At 38.3% G+C, this 18,852-nt stretch overlaps 2 protein-coding genes across 4 annotated transcripts; both read right to left on the bottom strand.

Annotated features, from left to right (window-relative positions):
- Positions 1 to 6,926: 6,926 nt before the first annotated feature.
- Positions 6,927 to 8,362, bottom strand: LOC105234201 (achaete-scute complex protein T5). The gene has a single exon (XM_011216487.3). The coding sequence runs from the start codon at positions 8,215 to 8,217 to the stop codon at positions 7,288 to 7,290; it is 930 nt and encodes a 309-aa protein (XP_011214789.3). The 5' UTR covers positions 8,218 to 8,362; the 3' UTR covers positions 6,927 to 7,287.
- Positions 8,363 to 10,689: 2,327 nt separating this feature from the next.
- Positions 10,690 to 18,623, bottom strand: LOC125778226 (uncharacterized). Of its 3 annotated transcripts, none has more exons than XM_049454863.1 (3): positions 18,187 to 18,565; positions 11,268 to 11,453; positions 10,690 to 11,159 (listed from the first exon to the last, which is right to left on the bottom strand). In XM_049454863.1, the coding sequence occupies exons 1-3, from the start codon at positions 18,245 to 18,247 to the stop codon at positions 10,936 to 10,938; spliced, it is 471 nt and encodes a 156-aa protein (XP_049310820.1). In that variant the 5' UTR covers positions 18,248 to 18,565; the 3' UTR covers positions 10,690 to 10,935. The 3 variants fall into 3 exon arrangements, 2 of the variants coding, with proteins under 2 accessions (XP_049310820.1, XP_049310819.1); XM_049454862.1 differs by lacking the exon at positions 18,187 to 18,565 and adding an exon at positions 13,666 to 14,035; XR_007422582.1 differs by lacking the exons at positions 10,690 to 11,159; positions 11,268 to 11,453 and adding an exon at positions 17,682 to 18,124 and having other exon boundaries at positions 18,187 to 18,623.
- Between the last annotated feature and the right edge of the window lie 229 nt (positions 18,624 to 18,852).

The raw sequence follows: 18,852 nt of genomic DNA, 5'->3' as shown, positions 1-18,852 counted from the left end.
TGCGAGCCTGGTCACTTTAGAATTCTCATACATATCGATTTCGTTCCAACATAATTGGATTACAGGCAGCCGAGCCAAGCTCCGACAGTCTTTTATCTGCTCATATACCTTCGAATCAAGTATGGATCGGAGTCGTTGAAGGACAGAAATGGATCAATGGTTGCGGGGCTGGTAGATGAGTGAACTGTCGGGAGCTATCTACCAACTCCAAGTTCAAGCCTTTTGGCCATTATAGCGTCCTCCTACCGAGAGATCTTCTACCCCAGAGTCCCGCCTTGTTCGGAGTGGTGACTACGGCGATAATAGCCTTCAGGTCGGTGCCCGTGGTATAGACTACTTATATTTTGCATAATATTGCTTCATGATTACTCTGGATTGGATGCTTGACTCCAGCGGAATTACAGGAAACTGCATGATTGTTGAGCTTAATAGGTCCTCTACATCGGTCTCCGTTGCTACAGAATAGGAACGAATAGGAATTCTGCTGACCCCTTGCAATCCACTAAGGGAAGTTTGAGCCACAAGTGAGCGCAAGATCTGGTCAGTTACAAGTAACTGGAAAGTCACGAAGTTCTTCTGGACGAGAGTAGTTCACAAGAGGTCTAGTGCGCTCTTCGCCCGTAGCAAAGCTTATATCTTAATAGTTGTAGAAGCTGTATTTTAGCAATGCTCGATCGAGAATCTGCCGATTGGAAAAGAATGAGAAAAATATCTCAAAACTTCCTTCTCGAATTTTCATCTTTTTTTCCAAAAAATCCGAAATGACCTCGGCTCACACATATTTAGACAAAAAATGTTAAAATTAACTTTTGAAGGTTAGGTTAGGTTAGGTAAGGTTAGGTTAGATAGCTGATCAAAGATCACACGTAGACTAATAATGTAGTCATTTGTGATGCCATTGAAAAAAACTCCCGTGTTCGGGCTTACAGATTGGCGAAACGCTTTGTAGCCAATACATAGTTACACAGACGCTTAACTTCAACACCCGCCAGTTCGGTGGGATGTCCAAAGGTATGGCCAAGTGTCTAAGTCTTGACCTCCCAATCAGAAAGTGCTGGCTTGTTTCTACCGCATCCTCTTCCAAACAATTTCTACAGTCAGCATCCGGTAAGATACCCATTCCTACCGCATGTAGGACAGTGGCATGTTAAGAGTCACACTAGTAATGAGAGGTTAGCCTTACTGAGGGCTAAGAGATCATTAGATCTCCTGCGATCTACCCTGGCCCAGAAGGCTTTTGCAATCGCACAAGTACCGATGCTAACCCAGCGTTGGACTAGCATCCGTGTGGCCCAGCTATCTCGTAGTAGAACACACGAATCCACCGATCCGTTCCCATTCTACCGATAAAGATTCTAGGGTGCCTTTCCTTGCTAACTCATCAGCTTTGCAATTACCTGCAATTCCGCTGTGGCCCGGCACCTATACCAGTCTAATCACAAAACTCAAGCTGCTAGAGGTAGCGACGTTAGACATTCTTCGACCAACCCTGAACGCACTGTGAATGAGTTCACGGCTAGTATTGCCGCTCTACTGTCTGAGTGAATGGTCACTTCTCCGAAGGTGGATGCACTCCGTAGCAGCAAATCTGCTACCGTGATGGCTGCGACGTCAGCCTGGAATACACTACAAATCGTATGGATTTAGTTTTAGTCTATTCGTCAGGTCGGTTTTAACGGTATTCAAAACGGTATCAGCCGGAGGTTTCGTATTCTTCGTGCTTACCTCCTGGTCTTGCTCTGCTCATTTCATACACAAGCTGCTGTAGATATTCAAGAATAGATCTATGCAGTCTTCATAGCTTCTGGTCCTTATGGTAGATACTACATGTGGCTCAACATTTCCGGCCAAACAAAACGAAAAAAGGAGTTTTACTCGAACTACTTAATTGAACCCTTTTTCGAGAAAAATTGTTATACTCATCTGTCCACACTTATATTCTCACCGCTCATTACCAATACGGAAATAAGAAAATCTTTAAATACTGTCTAAAATATTCACATCTGTGACCGAAATGCACACATACACACACACACATGCACGTCTTTACAGCTGTGCAACGTGGACAAACACCAACGCGATCGATGCGCATTGATTCCACGTAACTCAACGGTGAATTCGGCATTGTTGAGACGGAAGCTTTGAAATCGATATGTAGATGAGCTGCAACAACAACAACAAAAACAATACATATTTATGCAAAAACTGCTGCTGCCAGCCAATTGTCCCGCATTTTGTCATCTTTGCAATTGACAACGGCTACAACAACAACAACAACAACATGATCCACAACCACTTCTACAACAACAAAAGGCTATCAATGCTCCACAACAGCAGGCGATTGCCAATCGTCAATAACCACTAACAACTGTTGCACACATTATTGCTGCTGTGCACACGCTGTTCAGGCTTGTTGCAGGCAATAACAACAACAAACACTGTATTTTCGCTTAAACTTGAAGGCAAAGGCAGTCAAATCGCAAAACTGTTGTAAAATCGCTGAGAGCCGCCGATTTGCACAGCTTTCGCTGACATTATTTTTGCCACTATCCAGCTTGTTGTTGTTTTTAAATGTTGCGCTCTTGTTGTTGATTATGTTTTTTTGTTTATCTCTGCTGCCTGTGTTTGTTATTGCTGCTGATTTGGCAGCGGCTTTAACTGATTTGCGGCTACTGATGCTGCGTAATATTTGTTGTTGTTTTTATTGTTGTTGTTTCGTCTCCTGCCACCGCTGCTGTCATTTGCTTTTGTCGTCGCCGCGCAGATCTGCGTGTCGATTATGTCGCGCATGCGAACATGAGCATCCGCTCAGCCACCACCGGCGCGCTGCTGGCCTCACCGCGCACTCGGCAGTAAGTCAACTTTGCTGCCCGAGCACTGATTGGAAATCATTTAAGTTGCCACAACTGTGTGCAAATGTGGCTTCCTGTGCTGCGCCGGCGCATTGCTTACAAATTTACAGTTCACTCTGTGTCTCTCGTTGCCGCGATTGTCTGCGCGCTGTTGATGCCTCTTCAGCGATATCGCGAAACACCGCTTGTAATTTGTTGTTGATATTGTATATGTTCGTGTCGTTGTTATTATTGTTGTTTCGTATGCAAATAATGCGGTTAACGGAAAAGGTTGACATCTCGAGGGTAGATAAGTAAATTAAGTTGCTCCCCATTACAAAGGAATCACATAAAATACACTTGCTAAATGCTGTTGCAGCGCGGCGCTTTAACGGACACAGATTTACATGCATACATATGTATATACATGAATACATACAAATATACAGCTATAGCTTATATTTACCGATACTTGCGCTTGTGTGTTCCCATATTCGCTTTACGTTTGGGAAACTTTCTTTAATTTGCGACAATAAAATATTTTAACAACCCATATGACAAATCGATGCACCCACGCGATCGTTAATAACGACGTTAACCCGATAACCCTCGTTAACAAGTTAATTGCAATAACAATATAATATATTAAGTTTCAATTTATTCACAAAGAAACAGTATCACTTTTGAAAAGAAGCGCGAAAGTTGTTCGAAATTCTCATATTCCTTTTCTTTCGAGTTTCACCGCTTCAGGCGTTGTTCCTCTAACCGACATTAAAGGGGTATTCCAGTCTAAAATAATGGAAAAAAATCAGTTTTTCGTATCTTTCTCTTAAAGGAATTCAAACTCTTTTATAGCCGTTTAAACCCGTCTCAGAGTCGTGGCTACTAGAACTGTTTGAATTAACGCGTTTTTCTCGAAACATCTTGGCACAAGATCTTAAGTTTAAATGAGTTGCTTTACTTTAAATTTCGCATGAAACTTTTTTCAAAGATACTTAAATTTACAACAATCTGAAAGTGAGTGAATATGTTCAGAACACGATTAACTTTAATATTTTATAATCTCATAAGTTACCGAATCGAACAACAGTTACAACCGACGCACTCTTACAACGACGTTTTTTGCTTCACTGTATTGGCGTCTGACCCAAGCTTCGTTCATTGGCACCAATATCCGTGTGCGTCATTAGGCTCTGACCAACGGAACGGCTATATTCCAGCAGAGTGATTTTTTCATGTTTTTGCCAGTATACAATATTTAAAATAATGAGTGTTATTGCCAAAAGCCGCCAAAACAATCTATGCCACCATTTTTTTAGATCGCCTGCCTATCCCATAAGTACTTCGCAGCTGATCTCCATGGTCTACATCACCCATGAATGAGTTGCATTCTTTAAAAACAGTTGGATATTGAACATGTATTTCCTGGCCTTTTCGATCTCTTCTCTTGGCTGTAGTTTGCTCATTGGAAAAAAAAATTAGACGTCAATAATATTGGTTTCTCATTCCATTAATGCTTTATCTATCAATTTAAAAACAATTACTCCATTCGTTGTTGATCGTGAATCAAACTCGCCTCTTTTCATTTGCTTGTCTGGCTTCATGTTTGAAGGAAGTCCTTTTCGATTGCCCCTAATTCTGAGTGTGGAGGAACTCTAGGAGTCTAACGGAGGTAAAATAATTATCAAAGTACACATACTTGTTCTTGCCCCACTCATATTCTGGGAGGGACAAAATCACTCTCTCCTTGAGACCAAATCCTTCGTATTTTACTTCCACAATTTCATCTTTTCCTTGGCTTGTTAGTATAGTCATATTGATTCACAATTTATAAAAACGCTTAATGGGTTTAATGGCGCAATATTGTTTAATGGAGCTTCAGCTCATAGATTCGCCAACTGATAACTCCTTGGTTCCGTGATACACTTGCTGAAAGCGTTTCTTCAGAGCGTCAATCATAGGGCTTATTTTCTATAGCCGTTCTTTGTGGTTTTCCGGGATTTTTGAACGATCATTTACATGTAAAAGTCTTAGTATTGAGTCGAATTTGTTGGGACATGGTTTTGAATATTGTAGGTACAGACAGGTCTTCACTCGTACTCCAGTAATGTCGCCAACTTGGAAATTGATGGTAACCCATAAAGAAGTTGATGCCAAGAAATGCAAGGAATTCACTTCTTTTTGATTAAGTGCTTTCTTGCTTTGTACCGCATACAAATTTGAATTAAATATGGTTCCTTCAACAAAACATAGTTTCAAGGTGCGACAAGAAAAATTGTGTCGGCGTGTCCCAAACTTCAAAGAAAAACCAGCTAATGGATCCACTAATGAGTCAGATTGTGTAATCTCGATTCCTCAAGAACCGCGTTTTGACGATTTTCCTACCATGACTTCATTTAGAACGTCACTCAAAAACAGATCTTCATTGCCTTTTGAAATTATAGCTTGATCTTCTTCATCATTCCACTGTATATCCATGCTTGATTCAATACCTATTCTGATTTCTTTTAAAATTAAAGTAATATCATCATCTTTGCAGTAAAAACTAATGTACTAAAAATTATATATGATTTAATATATGAATATTTGTATAGTATGGGCTCACGGAGTCCAACGGTACTTGCAAGTCTCGTAAGAGAAAACCGATTGATCTTATTTCTTTTCAGAACCAGCAAAAGACAAATCTTATTATTTCATTTGGTTATGGTTCAGCATATTTTTTGTATTATATGATATTAAGACCTATTTTTTAGAAATGTTCTTTCCAAATGTTGAACTTTCCTATCAAGGTATCGATCCTCTACACCAAGCCGCTCTTTTCGTCAATATTCAAAGTTGTATAGGGATTTTCAAAACAGAGCTACAAACGTGGACCGAAAGGGACAGCAAAAAATTGCATATTTTTTTTCGCTCTTCTGACATTTCTTTGCCATTTCATCATGGAAAGATATACGATCCAACAACGAGTCGAAATTACTACCGAAATTCGGAGTCTGTAGCTTCAACTTTAAGAACGCTACGTCCAATGTATGATTGTCATAATCGTCCTGAGAGATTAACAATTGAGCGTCTGGTGGAATAATTTGAATCTACAGGCATGGTACAAAATGTTCCCGTGCCAGTGAGACAAAGAAGTGCCCGTAGTATCGAGAATATTGCTGCCGCTAGCGCATCAATTGAGGAAGACTAAAATTAGTCTCTCACACGTCGTTCTCAAGCGTTGGACATCACTGTGACGTCGTTGTGGCGAAAATTGAAAATGATCTGGGTGATCTGGCTTTCGTTTGTTGAGATATCATTCTAAAATTTTCATTTTTCCTTCTTTCTACAAGAAGCTGCTCATTTTTGCAATATAAACTGAACGATTCGAATCAAGTTCTTATAAAGATTATTTTGTATTTACTGCGGTGCAACCAAAATTAACGTTTTTTTTTCTTATTTTATAATAACACACGTTCGTCTGGTTTTCTTAAACTTTGACCCTTACCATTTTGGATCAAATATCATGAAGGCGGCTTTTGGCACGTATTCCGAACTAAGAACTATTGGAAAATGGACTGAAAATATTTTAATTTCTTATGAAAATGAAAATTATTAACAAGTTTGAGAACAACTCTCCGGGATTTTTTCGTAACTTATATATAGAAATGGGTTTTCCATTTTATGATTTTAGTGGTTGCTGTTATGATTTAAACCCATTTTGTTTTACTTGATGGAGCCGCAAAGAAATCAGAAAAAAAAGATGAAAATTTGAGCAAACAATTTTTTATTAGTTCTAAAGAGAAAGAACATGAAATTTGAGATTATATTCAGACACGAAGAATGCACCGCGACTTTAGGTCTATTGCGACCTCTCCTCACAAAAACTCTCCTAGCCACAGCAATATGAGATACCAACATTTTGTTCTGAGATATCCCAGAGATAATGTTTTTCAGATATTCAGATTTCCCAATAATCTGTGAGTCCATATAAGCGATTATGAAACTTAATACATATTCTGTAGCTAGTACAAATATCATCCTTGGTTCCATAATCAACTTCAAAATTCCAAGGATAATAAAAATTTAAACGGTAAAAACAATTTTGTTTTAATATTTTGTAGGTTTGTATATTTAGTGTCTTCCATTGGTTTGCAATTAAATCTAAAATTTGTTTTTAAATCATAGTCTTCCATTACTAAAGCTAAAACTTAAACTAGAATTAATTTAAAATTAACAAAACTTAAAACTAGAAACAGGCACAATAGTTAAACATACATTTGTACAAACGCTCATCAAAAAAATACTCGAGAAAATAAATAATTACGACTAAATAATACTAACAAGTTTCAAATGAGGTAATACTCGTTTCAGTCATTGGTTAATTACGACGCTAGCGACGCGTACGGTCGGTCAGTTGCGGCAGCTGACTAGTGGCTAACTCGATTTGCAGAGCGAAACTCAGTGGACGCCGACCTTACACCTCATCCTGCCACAGCGAGATGTAGTCGAGCAGATCCTCCTCTTCGCCCGAGCTACACGCCGCGGTCTCCTCACTGTACTGTTGCTGCTCGTATTTCATTTGCAGAGGCAGCGAAAACTGCGTTGGACTCGCCAAGGCAGTTGGTGAATGTGTGTAGTATAATGAGGCATCAGAGTTGTTGTAGTCGCTGCCGGTGCTCGAACTGACCGAGCCAGCTGGTGATACCAAAGCAGGATGCTGTTGGAAATACTGTTCCGGCATTAGCGGCTGTTGATACTTGAGGTTAATAAGTTGATTGTGTTGTTGTTGCTGCTGCTGCTGTTGTTGCATGTTATCGGCATAGTTGAGTGTTTGATAGTGTTGTTGTATTTTATCAGCGAACATCGTTGCGTGCATATTGCTCTTGGGTGGCGTTGGAGGTGGTGAATTGTGCGCGCTGCTTGGCATATCGGACCAAATCGGTGTTTGTGGTGGCGCTGATGCGCACACAGTCGCACGCTTGCCGTCCACTTCGTCGATAACGCGCTGCAAACGGCGTATATATTCAACAGCCATGCGTAGCGTATCGACTTTGGAGAGTTTCTTATGCGCGCCGGGTCCAATGCCGCGGCGCCCGTTACTCAGATCGGCAATAATCGCTGGCGGTATGTGTTGGCGCAGATGCGAGAAACCGTTGTTCACTTGTTTGACGCGATTGCGCTCGCGTGCGTTACGCCGCACCACCGAGGGATTGTTGGAGTCGAGTGTGGTGCCGTTGGCGCAATATTGCTCGTCCAGCGCTTTCGTTGCGGCTGGCGGTGTGTGTGGCGCCGGTGCGATGGCACGCGGCTGTGACTGGTACATGTTGCGTGTTGTGCCGCACAGCGTCGTTTGCGGTCTTTGGTAGGGATGTTGGCTATTGCTGGTGATGCTGCCGAGTGCCATTTTTGCTTGTTTGCGATATGTTGAACGAAATTTGTTTCGAGAAAAATTTTCTTTAACTTGAAGTCGAGCTGTCCTGACACTGCCGCGCTCGGTGGCTGAATGATGCCCTTCCTGCCGTTGCTGCGCTATTTGTACCTTTTTCCTCGTGCACCTTAGCCGCGGTTAATGCATGGGAAATGCACAGGAATTCTCCGTTTCTTACCTGTAGCACCACAACGCCACAGGAATCTGCAGACAAAGAGCGAAACACTCATTTACTGTGTTTGCGCTTACTTGTATTCAAGCGAATGGGAGCCGCAGCTACAGCATCCGGCGATCCTTCGCTTTGAGGGTTGTTGGTTAGGTTTTGTGCTCAGCGCCAGCAATGTGTTGATCTTTCTTTAGCATGTGTGCTCTTCTCATCTCTTTGTATCAGTGCTGCTCTTTTCCTTTGATTGCTTCTCTTCGTTTAGTTTAATTTACTGCCTTACTTCCCCTACTTTCGTTCTCCTCACTGCTCTGTGCAGTGGGAACAGTTGTATGGAAATTGAATTTGCTGCTCACCATCATCGTTTCACTCTCGGCTCTCTGATTTAAGCGTTGACTGTGATATTTGCTATTTTGGTTTATGTTTTATGTTCTCTGGTTCAACATTCCCTGGCTAACGCATTTTTTCAAGTGCGCTTAAGTTGAGTTTTTTCCTAAGATTTGAGTGTATTGCTAGGGTATTGCTGAGTAACGCGTGCCAAACCTTTTTTTCTATCTTTAGCACGAATTAAATGTGGACTAAGTGGTTAGAAACAAAATAATAAATGCTCACATGATTATAAATATTTTATTGTGGTCATATGATAACAGTCAGGCTAAGAAAAAATATTCGAAATGTTTAAATATTCTTAGCGGAGAGCAATACATATTCCTACCATTAACCTTAAGATTGATAGCTGCGAATAATAGATGCTTGGTTTCTGATATGAAAACTGTTAGCATACAATCTCTGAACCCTTAGAGTTGGCTAAAACTTTCTCGGATTATCGATGCCACGGTTAAGATCCAAGATTTCAAAATCATTCAGAATGGATCCAAGTTTTATATTTATGATATCTACTTTAACAGGATAGAGGAAATGTTTCTCCAAAATTATACCCCCCATTTTACCCCGTTACTTCAGAACTCAGCGATTGCCCTTCTACTGGGTGTTAGGTCACAAAGGCATCGAAGGTAATGAAATCATGGACGAGATTGCCAAAAGTGATTCGGCTGTCACCCGAAAATGTTAGTCATAGGACCATCTGGACAGGAGCATGACAAGGAAAATCAAAACGCGATGGATAGATCTACCTAAGTCATGTAAAAAGCGGTCTATCGTAAATCTACAAAGTGCTTACTGGCAATCGATCAAAAGGACTGAGAAAGGTGTTTGGAAAACTCGCTGGACGCAGTCTGATGGCGACACACGCCTGCAGGACCTATTAAAAGCAATACATCAGGTAAACAATGAAACATTTCTTGTGCTCTTCTACCACTTTGGTAAGGTTACACTCTAAGCATTTGGATCTCCCACGGTATGAGACACTGGAAGGGGTACCGTTAGTGAGGCCACAGAGACGAAATTAACGTCAAGTGCATGCATCCGAAAGTATGGCCTTTCTTAATGCTTGGTATGCTAAAGTCTAAGCTTGGCCCATTAGTATGTCGAATTACCTTACCTAAGTTTTTTTATGAACGATTCATGTATTAAGAATTTTCCTCTGAAGAAGAGAGGTAACAAAGGCTCTTGACCACAAGAAGTCACTCTTCAGACAACACTATGACTCTTTCAATAAGTCGTTGGATTTATAAATTTTGTTGTCTTTTACGTCTCATCGACCGATATTTGAGAATTTGCAGAGGTAATCCTCTTAATTGTTGTCATCTCCAAGACATGCTTTGTAACCGCAACTTTTGTAGTTACTGGAAGTGGAACCTCAGAGATCAAAACTCCCATTGATAACAGCTGCTATAACCAGACACCTAACAATCCCTCTTAAGCAATCCTGACGACTATGGACATAGATTTGTCCCACTTTTAGTAGTTCCTAACAAAACTGTTATACGGGGAGTGGGTGGGATCATTATTTGATTTCATTACGCTTATCTACGAACTCATCCTTACCTTTTTGCCAGGGAACATATGTAAGTACTGAGTTTCTTCAAAATATTATAATTTTACTCAAGTTACAGCTGGCACGATCAGACGGACGGATAGGCAGTCTCCAGGATTTCAATTCATCTCTTCGCTCTTAACTCCATATCTCTCTCGACTAGTTTCAAGTGATTCACTGTTAGATGAGCAGAACAGAAAATATCCATATATTGGCACCTTGAGTTTGCTATGAATAAATTAGGAGCTGATATGTCCCTAATGCTCTGAGAGCGTGTCAAAAACCATATTTTCTAGAGGAAACTTTAAATACATTTTCATTGAATTTTTTACAATTGGGATTATGATCATTTTGCATATAAAATACATATTTATTTTTTCAAAAATCAAACCAGGTGGCAAAGTCACAATGTTATATTTAGTAATAATACTTTTTTGAAATAAAGACATTTATGTTACATTCTAGATATCTACACTTAGAAATAATATTTCGAAATCCCATCTATAACTTTGGGGACATATTCTTAGATAATTCTTAAAGAGATTTAAGTAGAAAAAATTGAAGCTTCTAATGCATGCTCCCCCCTTAAGCAATTTCACTTACACCACACCGCTGACGCCAGCACAGTCACAATTATTGCGGACACGATTGTGAGTAAACTGACGCCAGCACGCGCAGCGGGATTGGAGTCATCCCATCGATGACAAGTGTTGTACGGAAGTTTTGGTAACCATGTGAATTGGAATTCTTCGCGCACTGTGTATCCGCAGCCATAAACACTGCTGTATATGCAACCCATGTGCGCAACGACTCCACTTTCTGCAATAAAATATGTATAAAGGATTCAAATTAAAATTAAAATGAGTAATTAAAAGTAAATATTCTTAAAAGACTTAATATTCTTAAAAAATGTAAATGTTTACTCACCTGTCAGCAGCCGATCGCTTAGGCAATTCATATCCCTCGTAGTGTTGGCGCTCGGTACATTCAAATAATACTTGTTCAGATAACTCAAAGTCTCATTGGCCAACCGTTCGGTACAGTTCACCTTTTTCGGTAACTTGCAATCATCTGAGCTTGTGCAGGAAAAGCACATCAAGCCGCTGACGAAGCCTGATGATTAAAAAATATATATTATTTCAGTTAACCACACATAATCTTACGCCATTACCAGTGGCGGATCCATGGGTGGGTGATGGGTTTTGGTGTTAAAACATCCCTTAAACTCAGAGAAAAATTTATGTTTGTTGATATGGGTTTGGAATGAGGTTATTGTTAAAAAAAATCACATCAAATTATAAGCAATTATAATAAGTTACAAGATTTTTGTTGTTATTCATATAATTCGAACTTTCTCTACATTTGTACAAGCAGTATCGCTGAAGCTCAGTGATTAATTGAGGATTACACGGGATCTCACATTCCATGTTATATTTTCCTTGGTTTTTGAAAGAATTCTTCTAGTATTTCATCAACTGACAGATCAATATCCCTATGAATATTCATTGATGCTAGACCATTAAGCCTATCTTGACCTGTCGTATTTCGTAAATAGGTTTTAATTCACTTTAAACTTGAAAAAGTTCTTTCGGGTGATGCTATTGAAACAGGCAATAACGCCAATATGAGTAAAATCTTGAAAACATTCCCAAGAGACGTTTTGTTCACTGCTTCTAAAGCTTCGAGAGCATTCCGAAAATGCTTGCCTGAAGTTCGCTGTTTCCACATTTTCACCTCCGCAAGAAAGTTTTGTTCTGAACAGTTGATCACCCTTCCATAAAAAAATATGTCTCGAGCTTTTTTAGCGTCAAATTCGTACTTTGGGAAAAATACACAAAACTTTTCTACCACTGACTGTGGTCATGAAAGCAGCTTTTCAAATGAGCAATGTAAGTATCAAGAAAGGGAACATAAAAAGCAACGCGATAGTATGCCTCAGCGTCGTTCGTTTTCAAATTGAAGGAATTCATTTGGCGACTACTGTAGCGTGGTACCTTTATCTCTGTACCTAGTTCGGTTCATACTTCTTCAACGTTATTAAAAATAAAAAAAAAGTTGTTTTCGGCATTTTGTCGCATTTATTCGAACTCTTTTAAAGCGTTGTTCGCTAATCGAATGGCTTCTGCGAGATCTTCATCAGGCGATTGTAATTGCCGCCTGACAGGTAGAACGGCTGCATGTACGGATTGCATTATGAAGCAGGAAATTTGGAATTCTGCAGCAGAAATCGCAGCGACGAGCTAAGAGGCCGTAGCTGAAGTCTCCGGATCCTTCCAAGTTACTATTCTTTCTAATGATTTAATCACGAACGGATGCAAATCGATGTATGTGGATACCGCTTCATGGCTTTCAGCAAATTTTGTTGGTCATACAAATTTCAGTTTTTGTTTTCGACATTCATTTCCAGGCTTCTCAGTTTCGCTTTTCAATACTTCCAATCGTTTTGGCCAACGGAAAAAGTTGTGTAACGATCCATTTGTTCCTAGTGCATTTCTGATACCAACAACTTCGCAGGCTGAGTTGATTGCCATATTAAAGCTATGTGCCATGTAATATACATAGATCGCTAATGGGAAACTCAATTTTACGAATGCTTGGGCACCATGAAATTCCCCACTCATTGCTGGAACTCCATCATACCCTTGGCCATAACAAAAAGCGCAGTCAATGTCAACTTTCAAAAGATATTTCATTGTCGTTTTCGCTAACCCTTCTCCGGTCGTTTCTATAACGGGGCCACATGCTAAGAAATTCTCTCGAAGGTTTGATGATTGGTCAAGGTACCGCACACAAATGGCAAACTGATCAATCCCGGCGATGTCTGTTGTGCCATCAGCTAATATTGAAAATCCGCGACTGTTTGTTATCGAGTGTTTTCATTTACTTCAATACGATAAGGCCAGTGGATATACAAACATAATAATTAGATAAAAATAGTTTAACGACGTTTGAAATAATATTACGAAAGAAGCTTGGTTGCGAAAATATTCATCAACATGTTCTTTTTTAGTAATATATCATGCGCATTATTAAGCACCCATGCGCACTATAACCTGCCCCTGCACACCATTTTACGTAGTACGTGATCAACTTTATAAAGCTCCTTATTATCACGTGCATAATTATTTGTCAAGTTGCATAATTAACTCATTATTTTCAACAGTATAATAAGATTTTTCGCAATTCAACTAACCTTAAAAGCATTTTTTGCACAAGACAAAACGTGTCCTATAATAACTGCTATATTAAAAATACGCTGAGTAATAAAACTTTTCGTAAAACCCCCCGAAACTTTTTTCTGGATCCGCCACTGGCCATTACTCACCAAAAGAGAGACAGCAGCAGACGACGAATGCGAGTGTGAAGAGGTTTCCGGCGCCGTTTTTCATTTTAAAATATTAATCACTTATAAAAAAATATTAATTAATCCCAAAATGAGCTGTTATTAGTTGAACAGCTAAAATTTGACTGCACACTTTGTGGTTCTTAGTAGAAACATACATATATACTTGTGGCTCTAAGCTAAGATTATTCTCCTATCGCGAATTGCAGGCTATTCGTCTATTTAAAATGTACTTTTTTTACGCACGACTCATATTCTTGGAAACGCAGCCGCTATATTTAACCTTAGAACTGTGACTTGGACAATCAGTGCCCATTCTCATTTTTGATATTAAATTTCTGCGGTTTGGCCAGTCCAACTTACCCTATTTACGTCATAGTGATAAACTGTGATTTTAGTTATAAGTTGACAAAATTTTAAATATACATACAAGGTCTGTCGCAAAAGAAACAGGACTGTTAAAAAAAAAAACAAAAAATTAATATTTTTCAAAAGTTTTATTTTTTTATTCAAAGCAGTTTCCTTGTGCTGCGATACAGCGTTTAGCCCGGTCAATTAGCATTTCAAATGAGTGTTTAAGGTCATTTTTCGGAATGCTTTTGATAATATCGGTCGTCGCCTTTTGCATAGCTGAAATGTCCTGAAACCAGTGTCCTTTCATGGGCAAATGAAGTTTTCCAAATAGGTAAAAATCACAGGGTGCCAGATCAGGTGAGCAAGGTGAGTGATTAATGGTTAGTATGGAGTTTTTTGTCATAAAATCAGTGACAAGCGTCGGCCGATAACACGGCGCATTATCGTGCAACAGGCGCCAGGACCTTGCCTCACGGTATTGTGGTCGGGCACGACGAATGCGTGACAAAAGACGCTTCTTAACAGGTGGGACGAACTCTCGGTGTACCATACCCTCGGAATCGTACAAACAAATCAGCCTTGTCTTTATTATTGACTTCTGGAATCGCTTAAACCACTCATGCACATTTCTACCAGGCACTGACCACCGTAAACTTTTTTCATCATTTGAAATGTTTCAGTAAACGTTTTCCCAAGTTTAAAACAAAATTTAATATTTGCTCTTTGTTCAAAATGCATTTTACGACCGATGACCAAAAGCTGCTGTCACTTTTTGATCGATAACATCGATTGTAGTTATCCAATTGTCTTAAAATTTTTACGAAATGTCAACAAGAGATCAATCTTTTTATTTCAATTACGGCGTTTTATATGGTGAGTACGTTATACATGACTTGAGGCACTCAGTGCACGTAATATTTCTTCACATACTTGTATTTTGCATGAAGAAGCTTTACGTTTTAACGGTTTTGGTGATTATTTTGCATTTCTAATTAGTTTCGCGTAAAATTTTCAAGTAAACAATTCATTTTTAGTTGTGTCAAATATAATTTTTTGAAATGAGAGAAGAATTGGCGATTTATTTGGCCAAATTACGGCGTGAATTGGCGGAAGAAGAAGAGGCGAATTTTTCAAATTATTTGAGTGCTAATGATCATCATAGCTAGATGATGGAGGAAGAGAACCTCTTTTTGATGATAATAACGAATCGAGGCCCAGTGATCAATCGAACTTCGGAGATGATAATACTCAGCCCATTAAAGATTCACGTTCCCAAGGATATATCCACGAGGAGGCTGTGGATAAAAGCAGATTTGATTTGGATTTGGACAAAGAACGTCACTATGCACGGAAAGGTTTGGATGTTGAAGCGATGCCTTCATACGCGTTTTCTGAGAGTTTCTTGTTGAAGGTATTGCTCTTGAGACGAAAAGGAAAGCTAAAAGAGTAATACAGGCAAATATGAATCAAACAGTTCCAAACTAATAAGATATTGGCAAGACACAAATGCGAATAAACTAAAGTTCGTTGACCCAATACCATCGTATACATCTCGCTTATTGCTTCTACACTTAAATCGCTGGACAACCGACGGTCCATTCTCTGCCTTTCATTTGTTTACAATGTAATTAATGGAGATATCGACTGTCCCTATTTACTAGGGAAAATCAACTTCAATACTCCTCAGCGTTGTCTTAGATATGTTTCCCCATTTTACTATAAAAAGGAAAGTACTAATTTTGCTGGAAATGCTCCTCTCAAGCGCGCTATGCGTGGTTTAATTCGATTTCCGAGAGGACTCTTCTAGATTTTTCTCACTCGGGTATCCTTCACTAATACCCTCAATTCTGTTTTTTAGTCTAAGTTATCTACCTATTTCTACCTATTTAACTGTAATTTACTTCTCCATTAGTCTGTAAGAATAAAAAATGTTCATAGACTTAAATAAATAAATAAATAAAACTATATGCTATAAAAATACTTCTATTACTAGCAACAAATACAAGTTTCATTAAAATATTTCCATTAGCAAGCGAAATATCAATGTTTCTATAAAAATAAATAAAGAGTTCTACAAACTTTATGCTGCCTTCAAATATCTATCAGCATTTTTGGGAACCTAAGTTTTGAAAACACTGAAATTAAATACTCCACCTTTAAACTTTTACTTGTCAGGAGCTGATAGCTTTCAGAAACGAGAGATTTGTAATGACACAACCAATTCATCTCTCTATCGCGAGCCACTTCTAGAAAAATAACACTGAATATAAGATCTGGTTTTGCTCTGACACGGAAGAGTTGGATACATTTTGATGTAGACGATTTGTTGTCTGTCGATAATCTAATTTCGGCGGATCAGTTTTGCCTCAAACTATTCCAAAACCCATTTACTAACCACAAGTTCGTAGCTCCCTTTTTCGATACCATAATAATAACATAAATAATAACCAGTCGTAAAAATGATAAAATACTCGTTGCTTCCAAAAAAATTCAGATTAAGACTCAATAAAGATTAACTTAAATTCAAATCAAATAAAAGGAAAAAGACCAATAATTCATAAATTAAAAAATAATATAGTTTTTGTATGAAAAGTAATAAAAGAAATACATTCTGTGAGTATTTACAATATTTTTTCCGTTTCATTTATTAAATGAGGGTGGCAACGTCAGTTCCACTCACACTTAAATTTGCAGCAAAGAAAAGAAAGACTTCGCTCTTTTAAATCAAAATTAATTCTCAAATTATTTATAATTTATAAACAGGTGGCAACTTCATTAGTTAATATATTTTGTATTGTAAGAGACATAAAAAAAGTATTGAATATCGATATTAACACATATCATTCGTTTGAAATATTTAGTAAAATTTTTTATGTATAAATTATTAACGCCGTTTCAACTTAAACAAAAAAGGAAAGATTTCACTCTTCAACACTACGACTCTCCATTGGGTCCCAGCTAGATACTATTCAACAAGTCGTTGGGTTTATAAATTTTGTTGTTTTTTTCGTCTCATCGACCGATATTTGAGAATTTGCAGAGGTAATCCTCTTAATTGTTGTCATCTCCAAGACATGCTCTGTAATCGCAACTTTTGTAGTTACTGGAAGTGGAACCTCAGAGATCAAAACTCCCATTGATAACAGCTGCTATAACCAGACACCTAACAATCCCTCTTAAGCAATCCTGACGACTATGGATATAGCTTTGTCACACTTTTAGTAGTTCCTAACAAAACTGTTGTATGAGGAGTGGGTGGGATCATTATTTGATTTCATTACGCTCATCTACGAACTCGTCCTTAACTTTTCGCCAGGGAACATATGTAAGTACTGAGTTTCATCAAAATATTATAAATTTTACTCAAGTTACAGCTTGCACGATCAGACGGACGGATGGGCAGTCCCCAGGATTTCAATTCATCTCTTCGCTCTTAACTCCATATCTCTCTCGACTAGTTTCAAGTGATTCACTGTTAGATGAGCAGAACATAAAATATCCATATATTGGCACCTTGAGTTTGCTATGAATAAATTAGGAGCTGATATGTCCCTAATGCTCTGAGAGCGTGTCAAAAACCATATTTTCTAGAGGAAACTTTAAATACATTTTCATTGAATTTTTTACAATTGGGATTATGATCATTTTGCATATAAAATACATATTTATTTTTTCAAAAATCAAACCAGGTGGCAAAGTCACAATGTTATATTTAGTAATAATACTTTTTTGAAATAATGCCATTTATGTTACATTCTAGATATCTACACTTAGAAATAATATTTCGAAATCCCATCTATAACTTTGGGGACATATTTTTAGATAATTTTTAAAGAGATTTAAGTAAAAAAAATTGAAGCTTCTAATGCATGCTCCCCCCTTAAGCAATTTCATTTACACCACACCGCTGACGCCAGCACAGTCACAATTATTGCGGACACGATTGTGAGTAAACTGACGCCAGCACGCGCAGCGGGATTGGAGTCATCCAATTGTTGACAAATGCTGTCCAGAAATTTTGGTAACCTTTCGATGCCTAATTCTTCGCGCAGCTTTATCGGTGAGCATTTCAAGCCGCTGACCAAGCCTGATGATTAAAAAATATATATTATTTCAGTTAACCACACATAATCTTACGCCATTACTCACCAAAAGAGAGACAACAGCAGACGACGAATGCGAGTGTGAAGAAGTTTCCGGCGGCTTTCATTTTTAAAATATTAATCACTTATATAAAATATTAATTAATCCCAAAATGAGCTGTTATAAGTTGAACAGCTAAAATTTGACTGCGCACTTTGTAGTTCTTAGTAGAAACATATATACTAGTGGCTCTAACCTAAGATTATTTTCTTATCTCGAATTGCAGGCTATTCGTCTATTTAAAATGTACTTTTTTTTACGCACGACTCATATTCTTGGAAACGCAGCCGCTATATTTAACCTTAGAACTGTGACTTGGACAATCAGTGCCCATTCTCATTTTTGATATTGAATTTCTGCGGTTTGGCCAGTCCAACTTAACCTATTTACGTCATAGTGATAAACTGTGATTTTAGTTATAAGTTGACCAAATTTTAAATTTACATACATACAAGGTCTGTCGCAAAAGAAACAGGACTGTTAAAAAAAAAAAACAAAAAATTAATATTTTTCAAAAATTACAGTTTTTTATTCAAAGTAGTTTCCTTGTGCTTTGCTACAGCGTTTAGCCCGGTCAATTAGCATTTCAAATGAGTGTTTAAGGTCATTTTTCGGAATGCTCTTGAGAATATCGGTCGTCGCCTTTTAGATAGCTGAAATGTCCTGAAACCA

This window comes from Bactrocera dorsalis, chromosome 4, assembly GCF_023373825.1.
Source record: "Bactrocera dorsalis isolate Fly_Bdor chromosome 4, ASM2337382v1, whole genome shotgun sequence".
NCBI lineage: Eukaryota > Metazoa > Arthropoda > Insecta > Diptera > Tephritidae > Bactrocera > Bactrocera dorsalis.
The sequence above is the reverse complement of the archived record's forward strand: the minus strand, read 5'-3'. Positions and strand labels throughout refer to the sequence as shown.